General features: G+C 38.0%; 2 protein-coding genes across 7 annotated transcripts in view; one reads left to right on the top strand and one right to left on the bottom strand.

The window, feature by feature from the left end:
* Nucleotides 1–18,146, bottom strand: part of LOC143742373 (uncharacterized) — a 71,926-nt gene extending 53,780 nt beyond the window's left edge. For 3 of the 6 annotated variants that reach the window (XM_077235232.1, XM_077235233.1, XM_077235235.1), the window contains exons 1-3: nt 16,551–16,788; nt 12,635–12,707; nt 205–241 (exon numbers count right to left, since the gene is read on the bottom strand). In XM_077235232.1, the coding sequence (XP_077091347.1) occupies nt 205–241; nt 12,635–12,707; nt 16,551–16,590 (150 nt within the window). In that variant the 5' untranslated portion in view covers nt 16,591–16,788. Of the gene's footprint in view, nt 1–204; nt 242–12,634; nt 12,708–13,965; nt 14,075–16,550; nt 16,789–18,008 lie in introns of those variants that run through there. The other 3 variants (XR_013205435.1, XR_013205436.1, XM_077235234.1) reach the window with 3 other exon arrangements.
* Nucleotides 1–22,545, top strand: part of chrm2a (cholinergic receptor, muscarinic 2a) — a 111,695-nt gene that overhangs the window by 17,149 nt on the left and 72,001 nt on the right. The window lies entirely within an intron of this gene.

Genomic DNA, 22,545 nt, shown 5'->3' with positions numbered 1-22,545 from the left:
CGTTACATGTGACGGTTTGACCGAAGCAACTTAGTATTTCACCTGGAAAAGGTGATAATGAAAAGATAAAACACAAGGGTTCGATATAGAAATAAATGAAAGGATGGTGACCCCTGCTGATCCTACTACAGCCTCAAATCAATTCAGTTCACTGTAAATGAACACACTTTAAAGGAACAGTTGAAAAAGTGGAAATGTACTCACCTTCGTGTCATTGCAATTCTGTGTGACTTTAGTACTTCTGTGGAACACAAAATCATGAATCAGTGACGAGAAATCAACTTTATCGACTACTTTAAGTCTTTAGAAGCCAAATAAAGGGCTTTTCACACTGGGTTATCATCTTTAGCCCTATTCAGATTAGTTTAAAATGGAGAGGTGTGGTAAATTAATTATTACCAGAGCTTCTCAGTGATTTTAGCCCTGTCCAAATGTGCCAAAATACTAAGTAAAAAAATCATTTTGCCAGGCATATTTACCTTTCTGGAGCTTAGAGAGGTTGTGGCAATTGTAAAATTCTTCAAAATCCCTCCATTTGTGTAGAAAAGGCCTGTGTGAATGTGATCGGATTTACACAATAACATGCTCTCGGCTGCTCAGTGTTGTTTCGCTCTTCAGTGCATTAACAGAGTTGCTTGGCTTTGAGACAGCAGAGAAAAAATGAATCTCTGGATTGCTTGGGGAGACGCCAGGGGCGGCAGATTGTTCCTGTAACCCCACCAACCCATTGACTGAAAAAACAGGAAAGGTCCCAGGATTGAACCTTGAGGGCCCCCATACCCGGAGGAGATCACTTTTATCATTGACTTTTATTACATTTTTTCTGTAAAAACACCATGACCGGCTCAATAATTCATGATCGACCTGATGAAACGATAACGGGAGGCAAGCGTCAGTTTGAAACAACATTCTTCACTACCAAACATGGTTTAACCGTCTGGGTTCCTTAAACACGCTGGCACGTTTTGCTCGAGTTTTTTCACATAGCCGCAAAATAGACCTAAAATACTCCTCATTTTTGATCATACAGACTTAAGAAATATGAAAAAATAAACTCTTAAATGTCTACTTTTTTATGTGTCCAATTACAATCGAAATAAAACATTGTGCTTTTGTAAAATAAAGAAAATAAACAGGGTGTGCTTTCTGGGTCTCCGTCACAGTGAGCTTTTTTTTTTTGAGCACATCTCTAAACTTAAACAAAACTCAGTTAACTTAAACATATCTTTATAATCGTTTAAGTTTGTACTTTTAAATGATCTAATTCATAACAAAAACAAATATTCTCTGTTTATGTAATCTGTATGAAAAGAGAGAGATGTCAGTCGTTCTCATTTAATCTCATTATCTTTTAATTTGACACGCCCACGGAGAGCGCGCGCTATTCAAATGCAAATGATCTGAGGCAACACATGCAAACATGTAAACGCCCATCAGATGAGATCAGCACACCAAATGTTGTCAGATTACAGTACTTTACGTTGTCTTGCAAGGCTGTGAGGAATAATCCTGGGAAATTTACCTCAGAAGTGCTGGTTTAAATTAATTTCGAGGAGCAACGGTTCCATCTGATAAGTAAGTTTTTTCTATTATTGTTCTAATCACGATATCCTAGTGTATGTAAACCGCAAAAAGACTGTTTAAATATGAATCGCGTCTGTGTGTGAATGAATGAACTGAACAGCTTTTACCAAACTATATTGCTATACTGAGATGCGTAAAAATCGACTGAATGTTGAAATAAAATGTCTTTGTATAAGCAACGTATTAAACTGCAAATTAATATTTATATGCCCTAATATATCATAAAAATGACAAACGATATGCCTATGTTACGGACGAAATATGAAAGACAACATTTCGTTGACTAGTTTTGGATAGATTATAAAGTTTTTACTGTAAAATAGACTACTGCCACATCAAATAATCTTTCGTTCACCAATTTCTGCTCAAATGTTAAATATATTAGGCTTTGTTTGTTTTACCACCTCACCGGCCATGGGACTGTGCTATCGACCTGCTACCTGGAGCCACCTTACCTAAGGGTAGAGTATACCCTTTGTCCATCCAGGAGCAGAAGGCCATGGAGGAGTATGTCGAAGAAGCCCTTCAACAGCAGTTTATCCGCCCTTCCACGTCCCCTGCCGCTTCAAGCTTCTTTTTCGTTGCCAAGAAGGCTGGAGGCTTGAGGCTGTGCATCGACTACCGACACCTCAACTCCCAGACAGTCAAGTTCAGCTATCCGCTTCCTCTGGTCCCCGCAGCTCTCGAACAGCTGAAAGGGGCACGCATTTTCTCGAAGCTGGACCTGCGTAGCGCCTATAACTTGATCCGCATCCGTCGAGGTGATGAGTGGAAGACAGCCTTCATCACACCCACAGGTCACTACGAATACCGGGTTATGCTGTATGGCCTGTCCAACTCACCGGCTGTATTTCAAGGCTACATGAACAAAGTGTTCCGAGAATTCCTCAATCGATTTGTGGTCGTCTACATCGATGACATCCTCATCTTCTCCTGAACCCTTGCGGAACACCAACGCCATGTTACGCAGGTCCTTGAGAAACTCCGCCTTCACCAACTGTACCTCAAGCTTGAGAAATGCGAGTTCCACACCACCTCTGTCCAGTTCCTGGGTTACGTGAACGATCAACAGGGCATTCGGATGGACCAGAGGAACGTGGACACCATCCGGAACTGGCCTCCACCCACGACCATAAAAGAGCTTCAACGATTCCTTGGATTTGTTAACTTCTACCGAAGATTCATCCACAACTACAGCTTCATCACTTCTCCACTCACTTCTGCCCTCAAGGGCCGGCCAAAGTCTCTGTCCTTCACCCCTGAAGCCACAGCATCCTTCCAACGCCTTAAAGAGGCCTTCCAGACAACTCCAATCATGGTCCACCCTAATCCAGATCTGCCCTTCCTCATCGAAGTAGATGCCTCATCTACCGGGGTCAGAGCGGTTCTTTCTCAGCGGCAGGGTGACCCTCCTAAACTCCATCCATGCGCCTTCTACTCCAAAAAGCTGTCCCCGGCGGAGCAGAATTATGACATCTGTAATAGATAACTGCTCGCTATAAAGTTGGCCTTGGAAGAATGGAGACATTGGCTGGAGGGAGCTATCCACAAGTTCGAGGTAATCACTGACCACCGCAATCTGGAGTACCTTAGAGAGGCTAGGCAATTGAATCCACGTCAGGCCCGATGGGCGTTATTTTTCACCCGATTTGGCTTCACTGTGACCTATCGCCCTGGAACTAAGAACAGTAAAGCTGACGCCCTTTCTCGTCTCTACCAGATAACTCCGGAGGAAACTCACCCAGAACCTATTCTCCCTCCAGCCATGTTCGTTAGTCCCAATACGTGGGAGCTGGACGAACAAATCTCCCTCGAAGTTCAAGTCAACCCTGCTCCGCCGGGAGGTCCAGAAGGGCTCACCTATGTTCCACCTTCTCACCGCATGACCCTTCTGGACTCAGTTCACACCTCTCTGGGCTCTGGACACCGAGGTAGCCGGCGTACCCTCTCGCACCTACGTCAGCGCTATTGGTGGCCCTCCATGCCTCAGGAAGTCTCCCGGTACGTCAAGGGTTGCTCAGTCTGCGCCGTGGTCAACACCCCAAGAAGACTTCCCGAAGGTAAACTGGTTCCGCTCCCTGTTCCACAACGGCCCTGGTCTCACATAGGCATAGATTTCATGACCGACCTTCCCAAGTTCAAGAATTACACCTGCATCTTCGTCATAGTAGATCGCTTCTCCAAGGCCTGCAAATTGATTTCACTTCCCGGTCTGCCTACAGCTTTCGAATCCGCCGAGGCCCTGCTCCAACAGGTGTTCTGTAACTTCGGTATTCCCGAAGATATCGTATCTGACCGTGGTTCCCAGTTTATCTCCAGAGTATGGCGAGCCTTCTTCAAGCTCCTAGGAGTAACCGTCAGTCTTTCCTCTGGATACCACCCTCAAACCAACGGCTAGACTAAGCGCAAGATCCAGGAGATCGGGAGATACCTGAGGACCTACTCCCACCAGAACAAGGACAGCTGGAGCAAATTCCTCCCCTGGGCTGAATATGCGCAGAATTCCCTTCGTCAATCCACCACTGGGCCACCCCGTTCCAGTGTGTCCTTGGATATCAGCCGCCGTTGTTTCCCTGGTCGGGTGAGCCCTCGGAGGTTCCAGCTGTCAACCACTGGTTCCAGCAGAGGGAGAGGGTATGGGACTCAGCTCACGTGCATCTCCAACAGGCAGTGCGGAGACACAAGACCCAGGCGGACCGCCGTCGGACCTCTCCTCCCCGGTATCAATCTGGACAGAAGGTATGGCTCTCTACACGGGACATACGTCTCCGCCTGCCATGCCCTAAGCTGAGTCCTCGATACATTGGACCTTTCACAGTGTAGAGGCAGCTCAACGAGGTCACCAACAGGCTCAATTTACCACCACACTATAGAATCTCACCTTCCTTCCACGTATCCCTCCTGAAACCATACACTAAACCTGTCCCATCTCCTCCCACAGATCCGATTGAGGTACCTCCTCCTCCCAACCTTGCCGAAGAAGAGCCTATCTACCAGGCTCGTACCATCCTAGAATCACGAGGACCCAAGCCCAAATCGAATACCTCATCGACTGGGAGGACTATGGCCCAGAAGAACACTCATGGGTCCCAAGGGACGACATCCTCGATTCTACACTCCTCACTCAATTTCACCTCAAGCACCCTAACCGCCCAGCTCCCAGAGGTCGAGGCAGATCCCGTCGTCGTCATCGTTCCCCTACACAGTCGTCAGGAGCAGCCCATGGAGGAGGGGGTACTGTCACGGCTCCACCAGACCTGCACGCTCCGCCCACTCGTTCACACTCCCGAGTACTGATTCACCACACCTGCACCTCATCCCCACTTCCTATAAAACATTCACCTTCCCTTCAAATCCTCGTCTGGTCTCGTCTATTGCTAGACACTCAGACTCACCTTTTCACTTACCTGCTACTTACCCTTGATGTCCGTCCTTCGATCTCGTTCCTGTACTTTATCTGCCATCACCAGAGACACTCGCCTGAGCCTTCCAACCAGCCTGTTCCGATTACCATCTGCAAGAGACATTCTCAATTACTCATCAGCTAAGTTCCTTTTGCCATATCATCATTGTTTGCTAACACAGTACTTACATCTGCTGGCCTCCGTACCTCTATTCATAATAAACTCTTGTTACATTTCTACTCACCTGTCTGACTCTTCACTACCCGTGACAGGATCAACATCGGCAGAGCATTTGAATTATGGAGAGACCTCCGCTTTGTTTTAGGTATAAAAACAGACCCGGAGTTGGCTTTCATCCCTATTGTGATGCTTTCTCCGGTGTGTTAAAAGTCTCAGTGTGGCTGGTACCATGAGTGCTCGCTCTTGAGTTCGAGCACGCGCACGAGCGCTCTTGTAAAGATTGGTTGCAATCTGAAACATCACCGCTAGAGGCCGCTAAAAAACTACAAAGGTCACTTTAAGTGTTAGTTTTTTTCAATAACCAAGCATAAACAATATTCTCTCAAAAATACAAACATGTACCTACATGTTGCTTACATATTATGGTAGCCCTGTTTGTGTTAAATAGAGTGTAATGACAACTTTGCCATTAATATGTTTATAAGCAACTGAAAAAAGCACAAATGTCAGGGCATGTCAGAACACCTCCAGGTCCCAGAAAACTCTTTAGACCCCAGAGGGTTAAATAGGGAACAACAGCCAAACCAATCAGTCACGCAACAACCGAAGCTTGTGTTTGCTCTAGACATTAAAAGGAAAACTGACTTTTCTTTTTGACTCTGAAATTTTAGTTTTACTGCATAGACTTGAGTACTAAACCTGAGATATTATATTCTCCATATATAAATATATTCCATACATGGAAAATTTACACAAAGTACTGAAGGTGAAATTACACCACATAGACATATAAACAACATAAAAAACTTGATTTTCACCTCAGGGGGACTTTAACAAATGTGACCTTACTCTAAAGTGATACTGAACATAAACCCTTGAGATTACAGGGGTCTTTTCTCAGGAGAAACATCTGAGATGCAGGAGCAAAAGTCTCCATTCAATCTCATCGCTGTCTAGGAGAAACGGTTGAAAGACTTGTCTTTTCTACGGGTTGCGTAAAGTACGTTGTAATTTAAATAAAACGTCAGTTCTTTGAGATCTTAAGACGATGCTTTAGTACAGAGCTAATCTGAATGAACGCAAAGAGTCTGTTCATCCCACTTAAAAGGATCTGGAAACTTCTTGTGAGTGGAAGCTAGTTATTTTAGTCGATTAAGTTTTAAATATGGATATTTTTCTTACACGAACACATCGATTCACTTCAGAAGGCCTTTATTAACCACCGGAGAGCCGTGTGGAGCACTTTTATGATGGATAGATGCACTTTTATGATGGATAGATGCACTTATGATGGATAGATGCACTTTTATCATGGATAGATGTACTTTTATCATGGATAGATGTACTTTTATCATGGATAGATGCACTTTTATGATGGATAGATACACTTTTATGATGGATAGATGCACTTTTATCATGGATAGATGCACTTTTATCATGGATAGAGGCACTTATGATGGATAGATGCACTTTTATGATGGATAGATGCACTTTTATCATGAATAGATGCACTTTTATCATGGATAGATGCACTTTTATCATGAATAGATGCACTTTTATCATGGATAGATGCACTTTTATGGACTTCAAAAACGAAACTGCCATTCACTGCCATAATAAGTCTTGGAAGAGCTAGGGCATTTTTTAATATAACCCAGAATATAATCGTCTGAAAGAAGAATGTCATATATAAACCTAGGATGACTTGAGGGCGAGTAAATCATGGGGTAATTTTCATTTTTGGGTGAACTATCCCTTTAAGACGATGCTTTAGTACAGAGCTAATCTGAATGAGCGCGAAGGGTTTGTTCATCTCGCTTAAAAGCCCCCAGAGGCTCGTCCCCGGGGTTATTGGCCTCTGAATTGTGTTTCACTCCGGTGACTTTGAGAGATCAGCGCTCTGTTCAAGATCACAGACATCCGCGGCTGAGCGAGGGACTTTGAAAAGCTCTGATGGTATCAGGTGTGCGTGTTTCTCAGGCACTGGAGAGTGTTTTCCTCTTCCTTCTAATGAAATATCCCAGCTATGTGGTTTTGATTGGTTTCCACGTCTAATTCAAGCTTTTATCTCTTCGGATGAGTACACGTATGGAACGGATTCATGAAAGATTACTTGATAGCGTTTCTTTTTGTAGTTTTACCAAACATCTTTTGTAGACATTTTGTTTTGTTTGAAGATCTGCGCGTACATGTCACTTCAGTGTGTTGCACTTTCAGTTGGATGTTTTTGCTCACCAGATTACATCTGTTATTTGTAAAACAAAAAATAATTTTAAAGGGATTTCACTGTTTTCGTTCAAGTTCTTCGTATGTGCCGGCTTATTGTGGGGCTTGTAATTACACCATTAGTGTTGCTCTGAAAGGGAAATGAAAGCCTTCAACCAAAGAAATTGCATTAAAACGAAATGGCTAGAAATTTACATCACAAACAGACAGCAGCAAAACACTGCCCTGTTTCTAAAAGGCTTTCTGAAAACACTAAAGTTTTCAGTAGTCTGTAGTCTTGTTGAAATTATAGTTTGTGACGTTAAAGAGGCCATATGCCTTTTTACAAAGTCTTCATGTTGTTTTTGGGCTCGACTAGAACAGGTTTTCCTGCTAGAATGTTGATTATTTTCCTCATATTCTCCATTGTTGCGGCTCCTCTCTTCCCAGTCTGTCAGTAACGCTCTGTTTACTTCCTGTCTCTATGAAGCCCCTCCTTCTGAAAAGCACACTGTGCTCTGATTGGTCGGCTGGATCAGTGTGTTGTGATTGGTCGAGCGCTTCGAGTGTGTTTGGGAAATGTCCCGCCCCTTACCGTAACCGCCAGTTTAACACACTACTAACTAACTCAACCAGGCCCCGCCACTTTATTCTCCATATGAATTATTATAATGAGGAATATTGTGACGTTTTCGTTCCCGGGCGAAAACTCAAGACTACAATGGAGGCGTTTCAGGGAGTTCAGAAACACTGACACTGATATAGAGAATAACTCCCGCTGGAGGGACGTTTTCATGCTCAAACAGCAACATTACACACTAAAGAAAGATGAAGATGTGGAAAAAGCAGAATAGGTGCTCTTTCACAAAACTTCTGCTGTGGTTTCCGTCAGCGAATTCAGGACAGAACATAATGGGTTTATGATTTATCTGTAGATTTGAGCTGTTATTATATCAGGTCAAATGGTGAACGCTCTAATACTGCAGTGTATGAGAGGCTCTTAAAAAACACCACAGATCCACGGTTTTCCTCACAGCAGAACCTGCCTGTTCTGATTACCGGCTCAGTCCAGAGAACCGGCTTTGAGTGAGAGTCCCGGCGCTGTCACACTCAGAACCGGTCCTGGCATTTACGTTTCCAGACAGCAGGACATAGCCCTGGGCCTGGAAAGCACCACTTCCAGTCTGGAGCTTGTGGAAAAACGAGCTTGTTATTCTAACGGCGTGTTTCAGCGCTATCTGCACTGAATCAGAACGGGCTCATTATCAGCGTATAAAATTTATGATTTCAGATTCACTTTAAACAACCAGGAGAACTTAACAGTGAACGCACCTGGGATATCATTGTTAACTAAAACTATTAAAACATTTCCGTTAATTGAAATAAATCTAAAATAAAATAAAATCTAAATATTAGTTGGAAAACATCTAAACATCTAAAATGTTGAAGAAATAGTTGAAGCACTAACATTATTAAAAACTAAACCTAAAACTGAAATAAAAAGAAATTAAACCTAATTCTAATAAAACCTAAAAAAAAGAAATAAGACAAGAGCATATAACGTTATGATTAAAAATATAACTAAAATTAACATAAAAACTAAAAATATAAAAATAAAAGCTAATTCGAAATATTAATAAAACTAAAACAACACAGGAACCCACAAAGTATTTCAACACGAAAGAAAATATATCTAATTACAACATTTTAATCACACTAGTATTATTACACAGTAGTTAATTTATACTTATTTAAATGATAATTTATGCTAATATAAAATATTTGTGTTGTTGTAACTTGATTGTAATTAAATGTAACAATGCAGCAACAACAAAAATCTACATACCGGTACATGAATCCATCTCTCCATTTACTAGTTTTCCTATGAAGAGTATCGGAGAAAAAAAGGAACAGCATATTTAAAAATCATAGATATTTGGATATTTCAGAAGCTCGCTGCGCTTCAGAGGACAGAGCCTGTCAAAACATTTAATTATGAATATGAAACTATAGAAATAACTGCAGTTTTCAGAGGCTTTCTTTTCTCTTAGTGTCTCTGAGATCTGACATGCACTGGAACACAGTTCTGCGTGTGTGTGTTTCTGTGGACGCATGAACTCGGATGCATGCAAGTGTGTGTTTTTGACAGCCTTGAGGTCATCTACATATTCTATGCATACTGTGTCCATACTACAGAAATAGTATGCACTATTCTGCCTTGGATCTGTGTTGATGATGACCTTGTTTGTGTATCTCAGATTTGGCATCGATGTTGCGTGGTGACAGTGTGTGTGTGTGTGTGTGTGTTGGCGGTTTTCCTTCGTTACCGTCTGTTCACACTCCACCATCACTCAACAATCACCCAGCCATAACCATAAACCTGACAGCAGAGTGATCGGGAACGCGACGGATGCTCCAGAAGTGTGTTTTTGAGTATGTGTGAGATCTTTTCCCCTTCTCATCTCTGACAGGCAGGGAAGGGGCATCGGTCACACGTGTCCGGTGGCTTTGAAGTGTTTTCTGCCGTGTTAGTGGTCAGAAGGGCTTCATCGTTGTGATTTTCCCCTGGAGAGCGAGACTCTGCCAAGAGCGTCAGCCTCGAATCACATGCCTTCTTAAGTGTCACCGGTGGGCCCACAGCCATTACATATTTAAAACAGTAACCCAGCAAACACAGAACGTTCCCCTAACGTTCCCGAATGGTCCCATGAGGTTATTTTTTTGGGAACCAAACAAAAACGTTATAGGAACGTTCCATGTAGGATATTTTTAGGTTCCATTTTTATAATGTACGGGAAACGTTCCGGGAACGTTCCCCTAACGTTAAGGGAAAGTTCTAGGAACGTTCTGGGAACCAAAAACTAACGTTCCCAGAACGTTCCCAGAACCTAAATTTGTTTGCTGGGAATATCCTATACTAAACCTAAACTAATCTTGACACACTATATATCATTTGAAAGCTTACAATCTTTAGTTTTCATATTTGGTGACTGATTTTCAAAATTAATTAAAGAGGTAAGATAATTGATCAATTTGCAACAATAATATTTTCGTACTCCTAAGGCGTGTTCAGACCTTTATTTTGTAATAGCGATGAACATGAAAAATCATGAAAGAATGGTGGAAACTTTCATGCCAAAAATTTAAAAGATAGCATTCATTCAAAAAATTTTTTTGTTGTTGAAAAAAAGGTCTGCAAATGTTTTAAATATAAAGAAAAAATAATAGATTTACCATTTGTGATGTGGCAGCGAGCTATAACGCACTTATGTGTTATTTTTATGTGTTTATTAGATGTTGAATTCATATTAAAATTGGCCAAACTTCCGATACTACTTCTGAATAGGATGCCTACTTCATAAATTGCATGGAAATTGTGGAAATAATGGTTCAGATCACTCAAACCACTGGAGTAATGGAGTCTGGTTGTCACCTAGTGAAAAAGTTTCGTAATGTGCCCAAACAAAATCTCACTGAAAGCAAATTTTTTGAGATATCAACCTAAAATTTGAAACACAACTTGTTCAGATTTTTGGCTTTGATTTTTTTTTGCAGTTTTAGAGTCCAACAGGTTTGGAAAATATATATTTTATATAAAATATGAATAATTCAATTTTTTACATTGTACATTTCCATAAGCTCAAACTTCTATAACTTTTTTTCTGTTTTACTTTCTTAATTTCACTTCTACAAAAAATTGCCAAATGTCTTATGTCTATATTTTAAAATCACTCTTGAATTACAACTATTTAAGTTCAGAATGTGCATATTCATGTCAATAAAAAAAAGGGGGGGGGGGGGGGGGGTAAGACACTTAAAGTGCCTTATATGTGACAATAAACCACAAAACCAGTCACATGTATATTTGTGGCAATAGCCAAAAATACATTGTATGGGTCAAAATTATCGATTTTCCTTTTATGGCAAACATCATTAGGATATTAAGAAAAAATCATGTTACATTAAGATATTTTGTAAATTTAAATGTAAACAACTTAAATGCAAAATTAAAAGTTATTTAAATTAAATTGCTAATATTTATACTAGTGATATTTTAGTTTTAATTTAGTTTTATTATTAATTTTATTAGTTAAAAAAGTTTAGTTTTAATTATTGATAATAACCCTGACTTCGACATCATGGCAGTATTTTCTGTTCTGCTGTTACTTATTATTTAGGCTGCAATATTTTATTATCTATGAATTCAATTAAATACTATTCAACTGAAAAGTATTTATACATCATGGTATTATTTTCTGTACTTACTTTTTATTTATGCTTAAATATGTAAATAAATAAATAAATAAAAATTCAAATACTGTCATCATTAAGAATAATGGTCTCTTGAAAAAAGTAAAATCTCGAATGCTTTACCATAATGAGACCTTGGGAGGAATGAGCTTGAATGTCATTAAAATAAACTTACAATAGAAAACAGGTTTAATTTTCTTTATGAAAAATAATATAATATAATATAATATAATATATAATTTTAGAGTGAAATGTGACTTGGTCACCCAAATAGTTATTTGACTGCAGGTTATCAACCAATCGAGTTGATTATGAACGATTATGAACGAATCCTGTTGAACGACATTTAGCTTTTCTTTTGTTTTGTTTTTTTAAACCTGAACTTTTGAAGTGTTCAAAAAGACCAGGAAAGTAAATAGGGTCAATTTAAAGTCTTACTGACTTAAAATGATTGTCAACATCAGTTATAATGAGGGCCGATACGATAAATCACACACTCCTCTCAGAAACTTTAAAGATTTATAACACTCGCGGTGGACTTTACAGACCTGTAGCGGTGTTACATCCCCACGTTACAGCCACGTGTGTGTGTGTGTGTGTGTGTCAGAGACAACGCTCTGACTGTGACGTCTGATTGAGAATGTCTGCTCTGCGTTCCGATGGCAGCCCCAGTGCATGCTGGGATTGATTGAGCTGTCCCAGCGCCCCCCAAACCTGTCAGCCACTGGAGTTATGACATCATCAGGCCTCTCATAAGGCTCTCCATTGTTTTGAAATGAAAGAACATCAATTTCCGGCCCAGTGAAGCCTACGGGATGATTTGTGGCTGCTATTATCCTGCCAGAGTCTGGCGAGAGCGAATGAATAAGAAGTCTGAGAGAGAGAGACGAGGAAAGCTGGTGTCTTACTCTCGTCTAATCACCTGAGACAGGTAACATACCTGAGACTTCCACATACGCAGATATTTAGACTCATAAGACACTTAGTTATGAAAATGTTGTCATACTCACACTCCAACCCGTATTGAAAAGGCCCCGGTAATGCAGAGCGCTCGTTCATAATGGAGAAAGATGCTGTCGAGCTCTAAAAAAAGGACATAAAACAACATTATCAATCATTAAAATATTTAATTTTAAATTAGATTAGAAGTCATTCTAATACGCTGATTTGCTGCTCAACAAACATTTCTGATTATTGTTGAAAACAAATTTTGCAGCTATATGTTTGTGTGTAAACTGTGATATATTGGCATTTGAGTTAAGTAGGATTTAAAATAATAATAATAATAATACTTTTATTCAGCAAGGATTTGTTAAATTGATCAAAAGTAAAGTTTGTTTCAAATCAATGCTGTTCTTTTGAACTTTATATTCATCAAAGAATCCTGCATTTTTTTTACTATCAGTTTTCACAAAAATATTGAGCAGTACGACTGTTTTCAACATTGATAATAATCATAAATGTTTCTCGAGCATCATATCATCATATTCGAATGATTTCTGAAGGATCATGTGACACTGAAGACTGGAGTAATGATGCTGAAAATCACAGGAATAAATAAATGACAGTTTACAATATATTCACGCACAAATAGTTTTTTAAACTGTAATAATATTTTACAATATTAGTATTTTTGACTGGATTTTTTAAATTAAATAAATGCAGCCTTGGTGAGCAGAAGAGACTTCTTTAAAAAACATTTAAAAAAAGTCACTCATGAATCTTCAAACTTACACACACACATATATATATATATATATATATATATATATATACACACACACACACAGTATATATATAAGTATTATATAATTTATATGAAACTGCGTTTAAAATGCAGATGGTAGACCAGTCTGAGCAAGTAAGTATATTAAAGATGCTCTGGTTGTGACGTTGATCACACAGTACAAATATATACAGACATATTAGCTTTTTGTGAGGAACAGCCCGTTTTCCTGATTATTTTCCATTCTTCCATAGCAAAGATTGACACCAATGATCATGACATCAAACCTGACTCAAGCACCAAATTTGACCCAAATGTGAGTGTAAATGGGATTTGACTAGAGATTTTAATTAAGAGATGACTTTGTTGTTTTCTTCATACAACGTTCTCAAGACTAAAGCTTTTGAATCATATATATCGTGCTTTCAATTGTATTTTTTAAATCCCAGCTCCCAATATGCAAAAAGTCACACTGTGCATTCATGAGAAAGTAAGTCTTCCAGTTATGATTGACATGAGGGTGCAGTAAATGATGACAGAATGTCATTTTAGGTTGAAGAATCCCTGCATGTGTCCAGATATTTCTGGTTGCATTGTACCCAAACACCCACCTACCTCTCAAACGGGTCTGTCTGTCTGTCTGTGTTTCTCCAACGGCTTTAATCTATCAGCGCACCATAGAAAGTGCTGAACGAGGCGGAAACTTTCATCAGGAAAGTTGCTGTCTTGGTGATACAGTGAGATCAGCTTTTCATACCAGGATGAGAATTTCACTTTTTCAAAGGCATAGCCTTAAACTTTCACCCAGGACCAGAGAGAGATTCTCACACACACACACACACACACACACACACACACACACACACACACACACACACACACACACACACACACACACACACACACACACACACACACACACACACACACACAACGCCATGCATCGGCGCACAACGGATACGCCGGTCTCTGAAGAGTTTGTGCTTATATTAAAGTGGCCGCAGACGTTCGGTGTTCTCTATAAGATTGGAGTCGTCACAGTGTGTGAGACCGGACAATAGCAACAGTTATCAGACACACACAGAACGCTCCGGCACCTGAATCCCGCAGGATTAATCCCAGCACAGAAACGCAACACGGCTCAAGAATCCATGGTTTTGTTTGCTGGTGCTCTCTGCATACTGATGGATACTGTTGTCTAGTTGATTAATTCAGAGGAAGTGAAGTATTAGCTGCTTCTGTGTGCATGAGAGCGTGTGTCATGTGTTATCTGTATTTTAGCACTGTGTGTGTCCTCAGTCTCCAAGAATCATTTACAAACTGATTTATATCTAGTGAACAGAGCTCGAAACGCTAGTGTTTCCTAGCAGTCCGACCCAGAACTACAGATCTGAGGTCCGAGGAAACCTGTCAAAGTGTTGAATTTTGGGACATTTTTGGTGGATAATTATGGGTTTCGGTCGAGTTTGGGTTTTTAAGAATGAAAATGTTAAGTTATTACTATAAATATTTAATGTTTTATTAATTTTTTCACCAATAATCCATGTATTTTGGACAGCAAATTAAGGCAAGTACACAAATGCAAGTAGTTGGCAAGAACAGAGTTATTATCGCTAACGAAAAATACAACTGTAAAAAACCTTTCTGTTAGTGTGACGTTAATAAAACAGAAGATGCCTGACAGTTAGTTGAAATAAAGCTAAATAAAATAAAATTAAATGTGAATATAATAGAATGTATTTAATTTGAAGCTTTAAAATTATGAACTAGAAGTAAATAAAAACTTAAACTGAAATAAAAATAAATAAAACATTTTTAAAAAAAATTATAAAATGACAAAAGCACACCACAAAATAACTCTAAACTAAAATTAACATGAAAGCTTTTATTTCATTTGTTTAGTTAAATCAAAATATTAAGAAAACTAAAATAAAAAGTGGACAGGAGCATTGTAGATAATAACCAATAGAAAAAAGTTAAAAAGTTGGCAACACTTTGGTAATTAATGCATTAGCTAACATGAACTAACAATGCGCAATGCATTTTTTAAAGCATTTATTAATCTTTGTTAATGTTAGTTGGTAAAAATCAAATCGCTCATTGTTAGTTCACAGTGCATTAACAAATACAACGTTTGATTCAAAATGTATTAGTAAATGCTGAAAATTATAATTGACTATGAATCCTGTAGAAGCTTAATAAATGCTGTAGAAGTATTGTACATTTTTAGCTCATGTTCAAAATAATGTTATCAAATTAAACATTGTAAAGAGTGTTACTAAATAGTTTATGCAATGCTCGCTCATTTATGGCAACGTTAAGAATGCATTAGATCATAAAATGTGCAGATACAGTGTTAGAATGATGCATGAAATTATGCTTACAGCGCTAGAAACATCTTACAAAGCATTTTTCGGGACAGTGTGCAGTTTTGCATTGGGTTCAGTCTTGACATATGACATCAGGGTCTGATTTATATGCAGATCTCTACACAGAACGAACTCTGAATAAATAAATTCAGACACAATAAAGTCCCCAAATAGTTCAGCGCAATAATCAGCAGCTTTATTCAGTCATCTCTCTTCCGGCTGTGCGTTGACTTTTAATTTTAGGATAATGTGGCCTCGCATTAGAATCTCGTTAATTCTCCAAAAACATGCAACAACGTTTAGACACATCAAAAAATAAATCTTTTGATCTAAAAGCTTCAGCTTAAATGCTTGAAATCAATTGCACAGACAAACTGTGCCATAAAAAATGTGCTCAAATATAATAACGTTTTCATTTGGATCACGAATGTTTTGATCACTAGGCTACATCATTCTCAGACCATTGTTATTGTAATATAATTGAGATATTATTAGTTTTTATTGATATTTTGAATTGTTTTTAATTTTTATATTTTGCTTTTTCAAGTTTAACTAATTTTGTAATGTGTTTTTATGTCATTTTTAAAAAAAGATCTCTATTAATATTCTCTATTTAAAAAAAAAAATCAGTTTTGGTTTAATTTAACTATAATAACCCTGTCCCAGACTTCCCATTGTGTTATTTCAGAGTTATAATATAATATAATACTATTCTAACATGTGGAAATTAGCCATAATAAAGAATAAGTATGTGTTTAAACCTTAGACTGCCAGCATAACTCAACGCTTAACAGAGACATTAAACTGATTTAATACACACTTTAAACTCACGAGTGTTTGGACGTGCAGCTGCATTTGTCCGGCAGTTCATCTGAACAGGGCTGTTTGTTGTGGGTTAAACAGAAGACCATTTCCCAGTGCTAACCTCCGGTTAACCCACTTCTCTGCTCCCGCTTCTATCTGGGATCTTCCCTGCTGCGGAAAGTCTCGAAGAAGAAAATTTAATTTATAAGGGCTGCTCCCTGCAAATCTTTCATTGTTGATTTAATTATGTCTCGCAGAGCAATCCCTCGACCCCGACCTCGGCCTCACTCTCAAACACACACACACACACACACACGATGTTGCTCTGGCTGTTCACTGAAATACTGACACTCTCATCCTGGTTCTCCACTGTTGCTAACGCCTCGTGTCATGGGAAAACAGATTTCCAAAGAAGAGTTCGTTGTACTATTTCGTAACTTCAGTTTTCTAAACTTCGTCTCTAGTTCAAAATCAGCATTTATTGAAACCAAACTGCAAAAACATTCTGAACTTTTGCAACAACAACAACAAAATGCACTACCAATCAAAAGTTTTGAATAATTAAGATTTTTTTGTGTGTTTTACGCTCATCAAGGCTGCATTTATTTGATAAAAAAGTAAGTATTTTGTGAAATATTATTACAAGTATGTAATATGCAATATTAACATAAATACCATGAACAGGCCTTTAATAATTTTTGATCTAGTTTATTTTTTTATTTTGTCATAAAGCAGAAACATAATAGTTCTATTGTAGTATAATGTATATACTATATTATATTTTTATATTAGTAACTATTGTTTTGTCATTCTTATTAGTTTTTAACATCTACATAGTTTTAGTTTTTGGATTTAGAAAAGATTTCTGATTATTATCAATGTTGAAAACAGTTGTGCTGCTTCATATTTTTGTGGAAATCGTGATACTGTTTATTTTTTAAGATTATTTGATGAATAGAAAGTTCAAAAGAACAGCATTTATTTGAAACAGAAATCTTTTGTAACATTTTAATGTCTTTACTGTCACTTTTAATCAATTGAATGCGTCTTTTATGAATTAGTTTTAATAATTATTCTTTTTATTTTTTGTTTTATCACCTACCCCCAAACTTTTGAATGGTAGTGTATCACAGTTTCTACCAAAATATGAAGCAGCACAACTGTTTTCAACATTGATAATAATCATAAATGTTTCTTAAGTAGCAAATCATCATATTATACTGATTTCTGAAGGATCATGTGACACTGAAGACTGGAGTAATGATGCTGAAAATTCAGCTTTGATCACAGGAATAAATTACTCTACGATATATTCACATAGAAAATTGTATAAAATTGTAGAAAAATGTATTAAATTGTAACAATATTTCACAATTTTTCCTGTATTTTTGATCAAATAAATGCAGCCTTTGAGAGCAGAAGAGACAATAAAAAAAATTGATCCCACCTTTTTAAAATGTAGTGCATTTCTTCTCATTTACTCACTCTCATGTCGTTGCACACCCGCAAGATGTTCTTTTATCCTCTGAAGCAACAAGATGTTTATCCGAATGTTGGTCAAATAGATGATAATCTTCCAGAGCTTCAAATCTCCCTCTTGACATCAAGATCACCAAGTCGCTCGTAACTAAATCAGAGGCACAAACAAGAGTCTGTCATTTAACCCTATCATGTAAGGTGAAGTACTAGCTCTTGTCATGCTTAGATGTCAAGGACTATCATTCAGACTAATATTTTCTAAAGGGTTTTCATGGTCAAGCATCTCTATTTATCACCACAGGTCCAAGCAAAGGCGTCATAAAACATCATGTGATATCATTATAGAGGTTTGTGCCGAGGTTTAAGGGCAACAGTGGTGATTGTTTACTAGGGTCAAACCATCAAACTTCTGGTTTTAAACATAACACTACATCCCATAACCTGGCCCAGAGCAGATGTTGCCATGGTGATGCCCTGAACTAAACACTGCGCCACTGTTGTGACACGGAAAATGCTAATGAAGTCCAAAGTCACCTCATTAACCCACAGATGTTCCTGCGCTGAAAACAAGACAATGGTTTTCCTAGCGAGCCTCTTGGGCAACATAATGGAACAACGGAGAAAAAAAGGATGTTTCTTGTTATTTTTACATAAAAACATTGATATTAGCAGAATGTGCTATATTGTAACATTCACAAAACAAAACCCATCCAGGACATCAACTTAATGCTCATTAGCATATGACTGAATGCTGACCTGACCAAAAAATACCTGACCTGAATATGAACTGTGCTGAAACAGGTTAGAGATTAACAAAAAGCTAATTTACATATAGAAGTCTTTGCAAAAACTGCCTGTTTAATTCTAAAGCTATTCATGTTATTTGTGCTAATGTTGCATTGAATTCTAGGGCGCAAAGCATCAACCTCAAATCTTCCTCTATAATTATATTTTATATATACATGCATATTTATAAACATATGCTTGGTTAGATGCTAACTGCATTTCATTGCCTCTGTACTTGAACTCTTTACAATTACATTAAAAGTAATTTAATTTTGATATAAAATGAGTGCAAAAAAAAAAAAAACTGCAATCTGGAAGCAGAAACTCAAATATAAGAACGTTTTCACATATTTTGATCACTACATCATTTCCAGACCAGGGTTATTTTAATACAATTGAGATATTATTAGTTTTTATACATATTTTTAATTGATTTTAAAATATCTCTATTCATTTTTATTTTTAGTTATTTTAGTTTTTTTTTATTTAAATTATATTGAGAAATTTTGCCTTGCAAACCTAGCTGAAAAAAAATTAAGTTAATAGAAAGAAAATGCCGTTTTAAGAATGTTATTAGTTTTAATTTTATTTAATAACAATGTCCCAGACTTCCATTTTTTATTTCAGAGTTTAACAATTTAATAATATTCTAACATTTATAAACATATGCTATTTGCACTTTTAGTTAGATGCTAATTATCGTTGTACTTTTACTTTTCATAATTACATTAAATCTGATTTAACTAAGATATAAGATGAGAGCAGTGCAAGCATTATAACATGCCAATATAACTACTCTGTTTATGCAACACAAACTCTGGCTGGTTATTATATACACATCGGGTGGGAAAAACTAAATGATCTCTGAAGTGACAATTGTGGTTAAGGATGAGAATATTTCAATTAAATTATTCCAGGCGTAGCGTTGACTTCTTCACCTCAGCATTAGAGCTGCTCCTCAAGAGGAAAGCCACAAGGGCAGTTTTAATTGAGTGATAAAATGGGCATTTGAATCGGTGTGTGAAATATAAAGACCAGAGAAGGGAAATGAAGAATGTAATGCGATTCTCCTTAATGATTCCACTAATGATTATTTTGTTCTGATTCACTGAGTGAGTCATTAGATTGATTCAGACGTTTAGGAATGATACTTTAGATTCATTACAATATAACCGACTCATTTGAATCATTTGTTCACAAAACAGATGACAGTGACTAGGAATGGGAAATTAGGAATGTACGGTGATTCTCCTTAACGATTCTTTTGTTCTGATTCAGTGAGTGAGTCATTAGATTAATTCAGACGTTTAGGAATGTTTCTTTAGATTCATTACAATATAACCGACTCATTTGAATCATTTGTTCACAAAACAGATGACAGTGACTAGGAATGGGAAATTAGGAATGTACGGTGATTCTCCTTAACGATTCTTTTGTTCTGATTCAGTGAGTGAGTCATTAGATTAATTCAGACGTTTAGGAATGTTTCTTTAGATTCATTACAATATAACCGACTCATTTGAATCATTTGTCCACAAAACAGACGACAATGACTAGGAATGGGAAACGAGGAATGTAATGTGATTCTCCTAAACAATTCTTTTGTTCTGATTCAGTGAGTGAGTCATAAGATTGATTCAGACGTTAAGGAATAATTCTTATAATTCATTACAATATAACCGACTCACTTGAATCACTTTTTCACAAAACAGATGGTTGTTTTCTGGACAAATGCTGATTAAAAGACGGATCTGAACGGCATGTAAAGCATTCAGGTTCAGTATTTATTTATTTATTTATGTTTTAAAAGCACAACCGGTTCAGAATAGGAACATGTAATTGTGACACACAGCACGATCTTTCGTCAGGGATTTACAAAGCATTGAATGGCTGTCAACACAAGCTCTCCAGGGGACTCGTGCAAATATAAACTCACACAAACATGCTTAAACACCTCGGAGGGTTCAAGACAATATTAAGTTTCTCACAGGACACAGTCTGAATTAATTTGAGCAACACAAACCATTATACTCACGTGTTTGCGTTTACTCTGTTACACTTCAGGGACAAATATGTCCTCAGAAGTGAGCTTAATCTGACAAGACCTCCCTTTGGGTACAAACAGGGACATCCGTTATTGGAAAATCCATTCATACATTAAATAATTCATATACTTGTTTCTAAAAATGCAGTTTTCTTTTAGTGGTAAGTGCAGCCAACTATTTGTACACACTGAATGTGAAAATTGGATTGGAACAATGAGTAGGATGTCGCAGAAATAAAAACCAAGGCACTGACAAATGTACAGACATTAATCGTGACTTGTTAGGACAAAATCTCAAATTAGCATGCAAGAAATTGCTTTATCAGTGATTTTTTTAATCTTTCCGAATGATGCACAACACGCCTCTGCCTTAAAGAGGACTTATTCTGCCCTTTTACAACGTCTTGATGTTGTTTCAGGCTCTACTAAAACAGGTTTTCCTGCTTGAATGTTGATTATTTTCCTCATATTCTCCATTGTTGCGGATCCTCTCTTCCCAGTCTGTCAGTAACGCTGTTTACTCCCTGTCTCTATGAAGCCCCTCCTTCTGAAAAGCACACTGTGCTCTGATTGATCGGCTGGACAGTGTGTTGTGATTGGTCGAGCGCTTCGAGTGTGTTTGGGAAATGTCCCGCCCCTTACCATAACCACCAGTTTCAACCATAGACTGTAAAAAAATATGTTCGTAGTGTGTGTGACGTCAACCGTAGTGTTTCTGAAGAGCATTTTTGAAGCTCAAATTGGGCGTCGCCATCTTGGCAGCGTCACTCGCGGATAACCAAAAATGGGCAGCGAGGCGGAATAGCTGAGGTGACGTGACGCTAACAGACAGCAGACAAACGGCTAGTAGTGACATCAGCGGCAATCCACCTGTCACTCAAGTGGCCAAGCCCTTAATTATGCACAATTTTAAGGCTAAATATAATTTAAACGGATGAGTTATAAAAAAATTCACCCCCCTCACAGTTGTCATGAAGGGCAAAATTAGCTATATAGACCAAAACCACTTTTTGCACCAGGCTGTAAACATGTTTTTTTCTGCTTTAAAGTTGGGCTTTTTAACATGGGGGTCTATGGGATTGGCTCTCTTTTGGAGCCAGTCTCTAGTGGCCAGTCGATGAATTGCAGTTTAAGTCACTTCAGTGTTGGTTTCAAGAGAGGATGAGGAAGGTTTCCACTTAGTTTCAACACACTACTAACTTACTCAATCAGGCCCCGCCCCTTTATTCTGCATGTTAATTATTTAAATGAGGAACATTGTGAAGCGTTCGTTCCCGGAAGAAACTCAAGACTACAATTGAGGCGTTTCAGGGAGTTCAGAAACACTGAAACTGATATGGAGATTTGCGCGATGGCTTAAAGACGCAACATATCTCCTTTTCAAGGTCCAACAACCTTCTTAAATGATTCCTCAATCTCTCAGTCACTGAAAGAGAGACAGATCTCTTAGGTATGAGCAGTCGGATCTAAACCTCGTGTAAACTCACACTCGGGGGACGCGTTCTGCGCAGACGCAGGCTTTTTAATTGGTTTCATTTGAATGACTGTAAAAGCCACTGTGTTATTAGATTATATTTATCCCCATCCAGATTTATCCAAACAGCTGCGTTGAGCCCTTCATATTGAGCTCTGTGGAAAGAGGATTTACAAGCATTACATGCAAGAGCTTGCAGAACTAACCAAGGAACATCACGGGTTAAAAAACACACTTCA

Source organism: Siphateles boraxobius, unplaced genomic scaffold (genome assembly GCF_051911475.1).
Source record: "Siphateles boraxobius isolate OS27281-9 unplaced genomic scaffold, OSU_SipBor_1 19, whole genome shotgun sequence".
NCBI lineage: Eukaryota > Metazoa > Chordata > Actinopteri > Cypriniformes > Leuciscidae > Siphateles > Siphateles boraxobius.
Note: the sequence above shows the minus strand (reverse complement) of the source record. Positions and strands in the feature narration are given on the sequence as shown.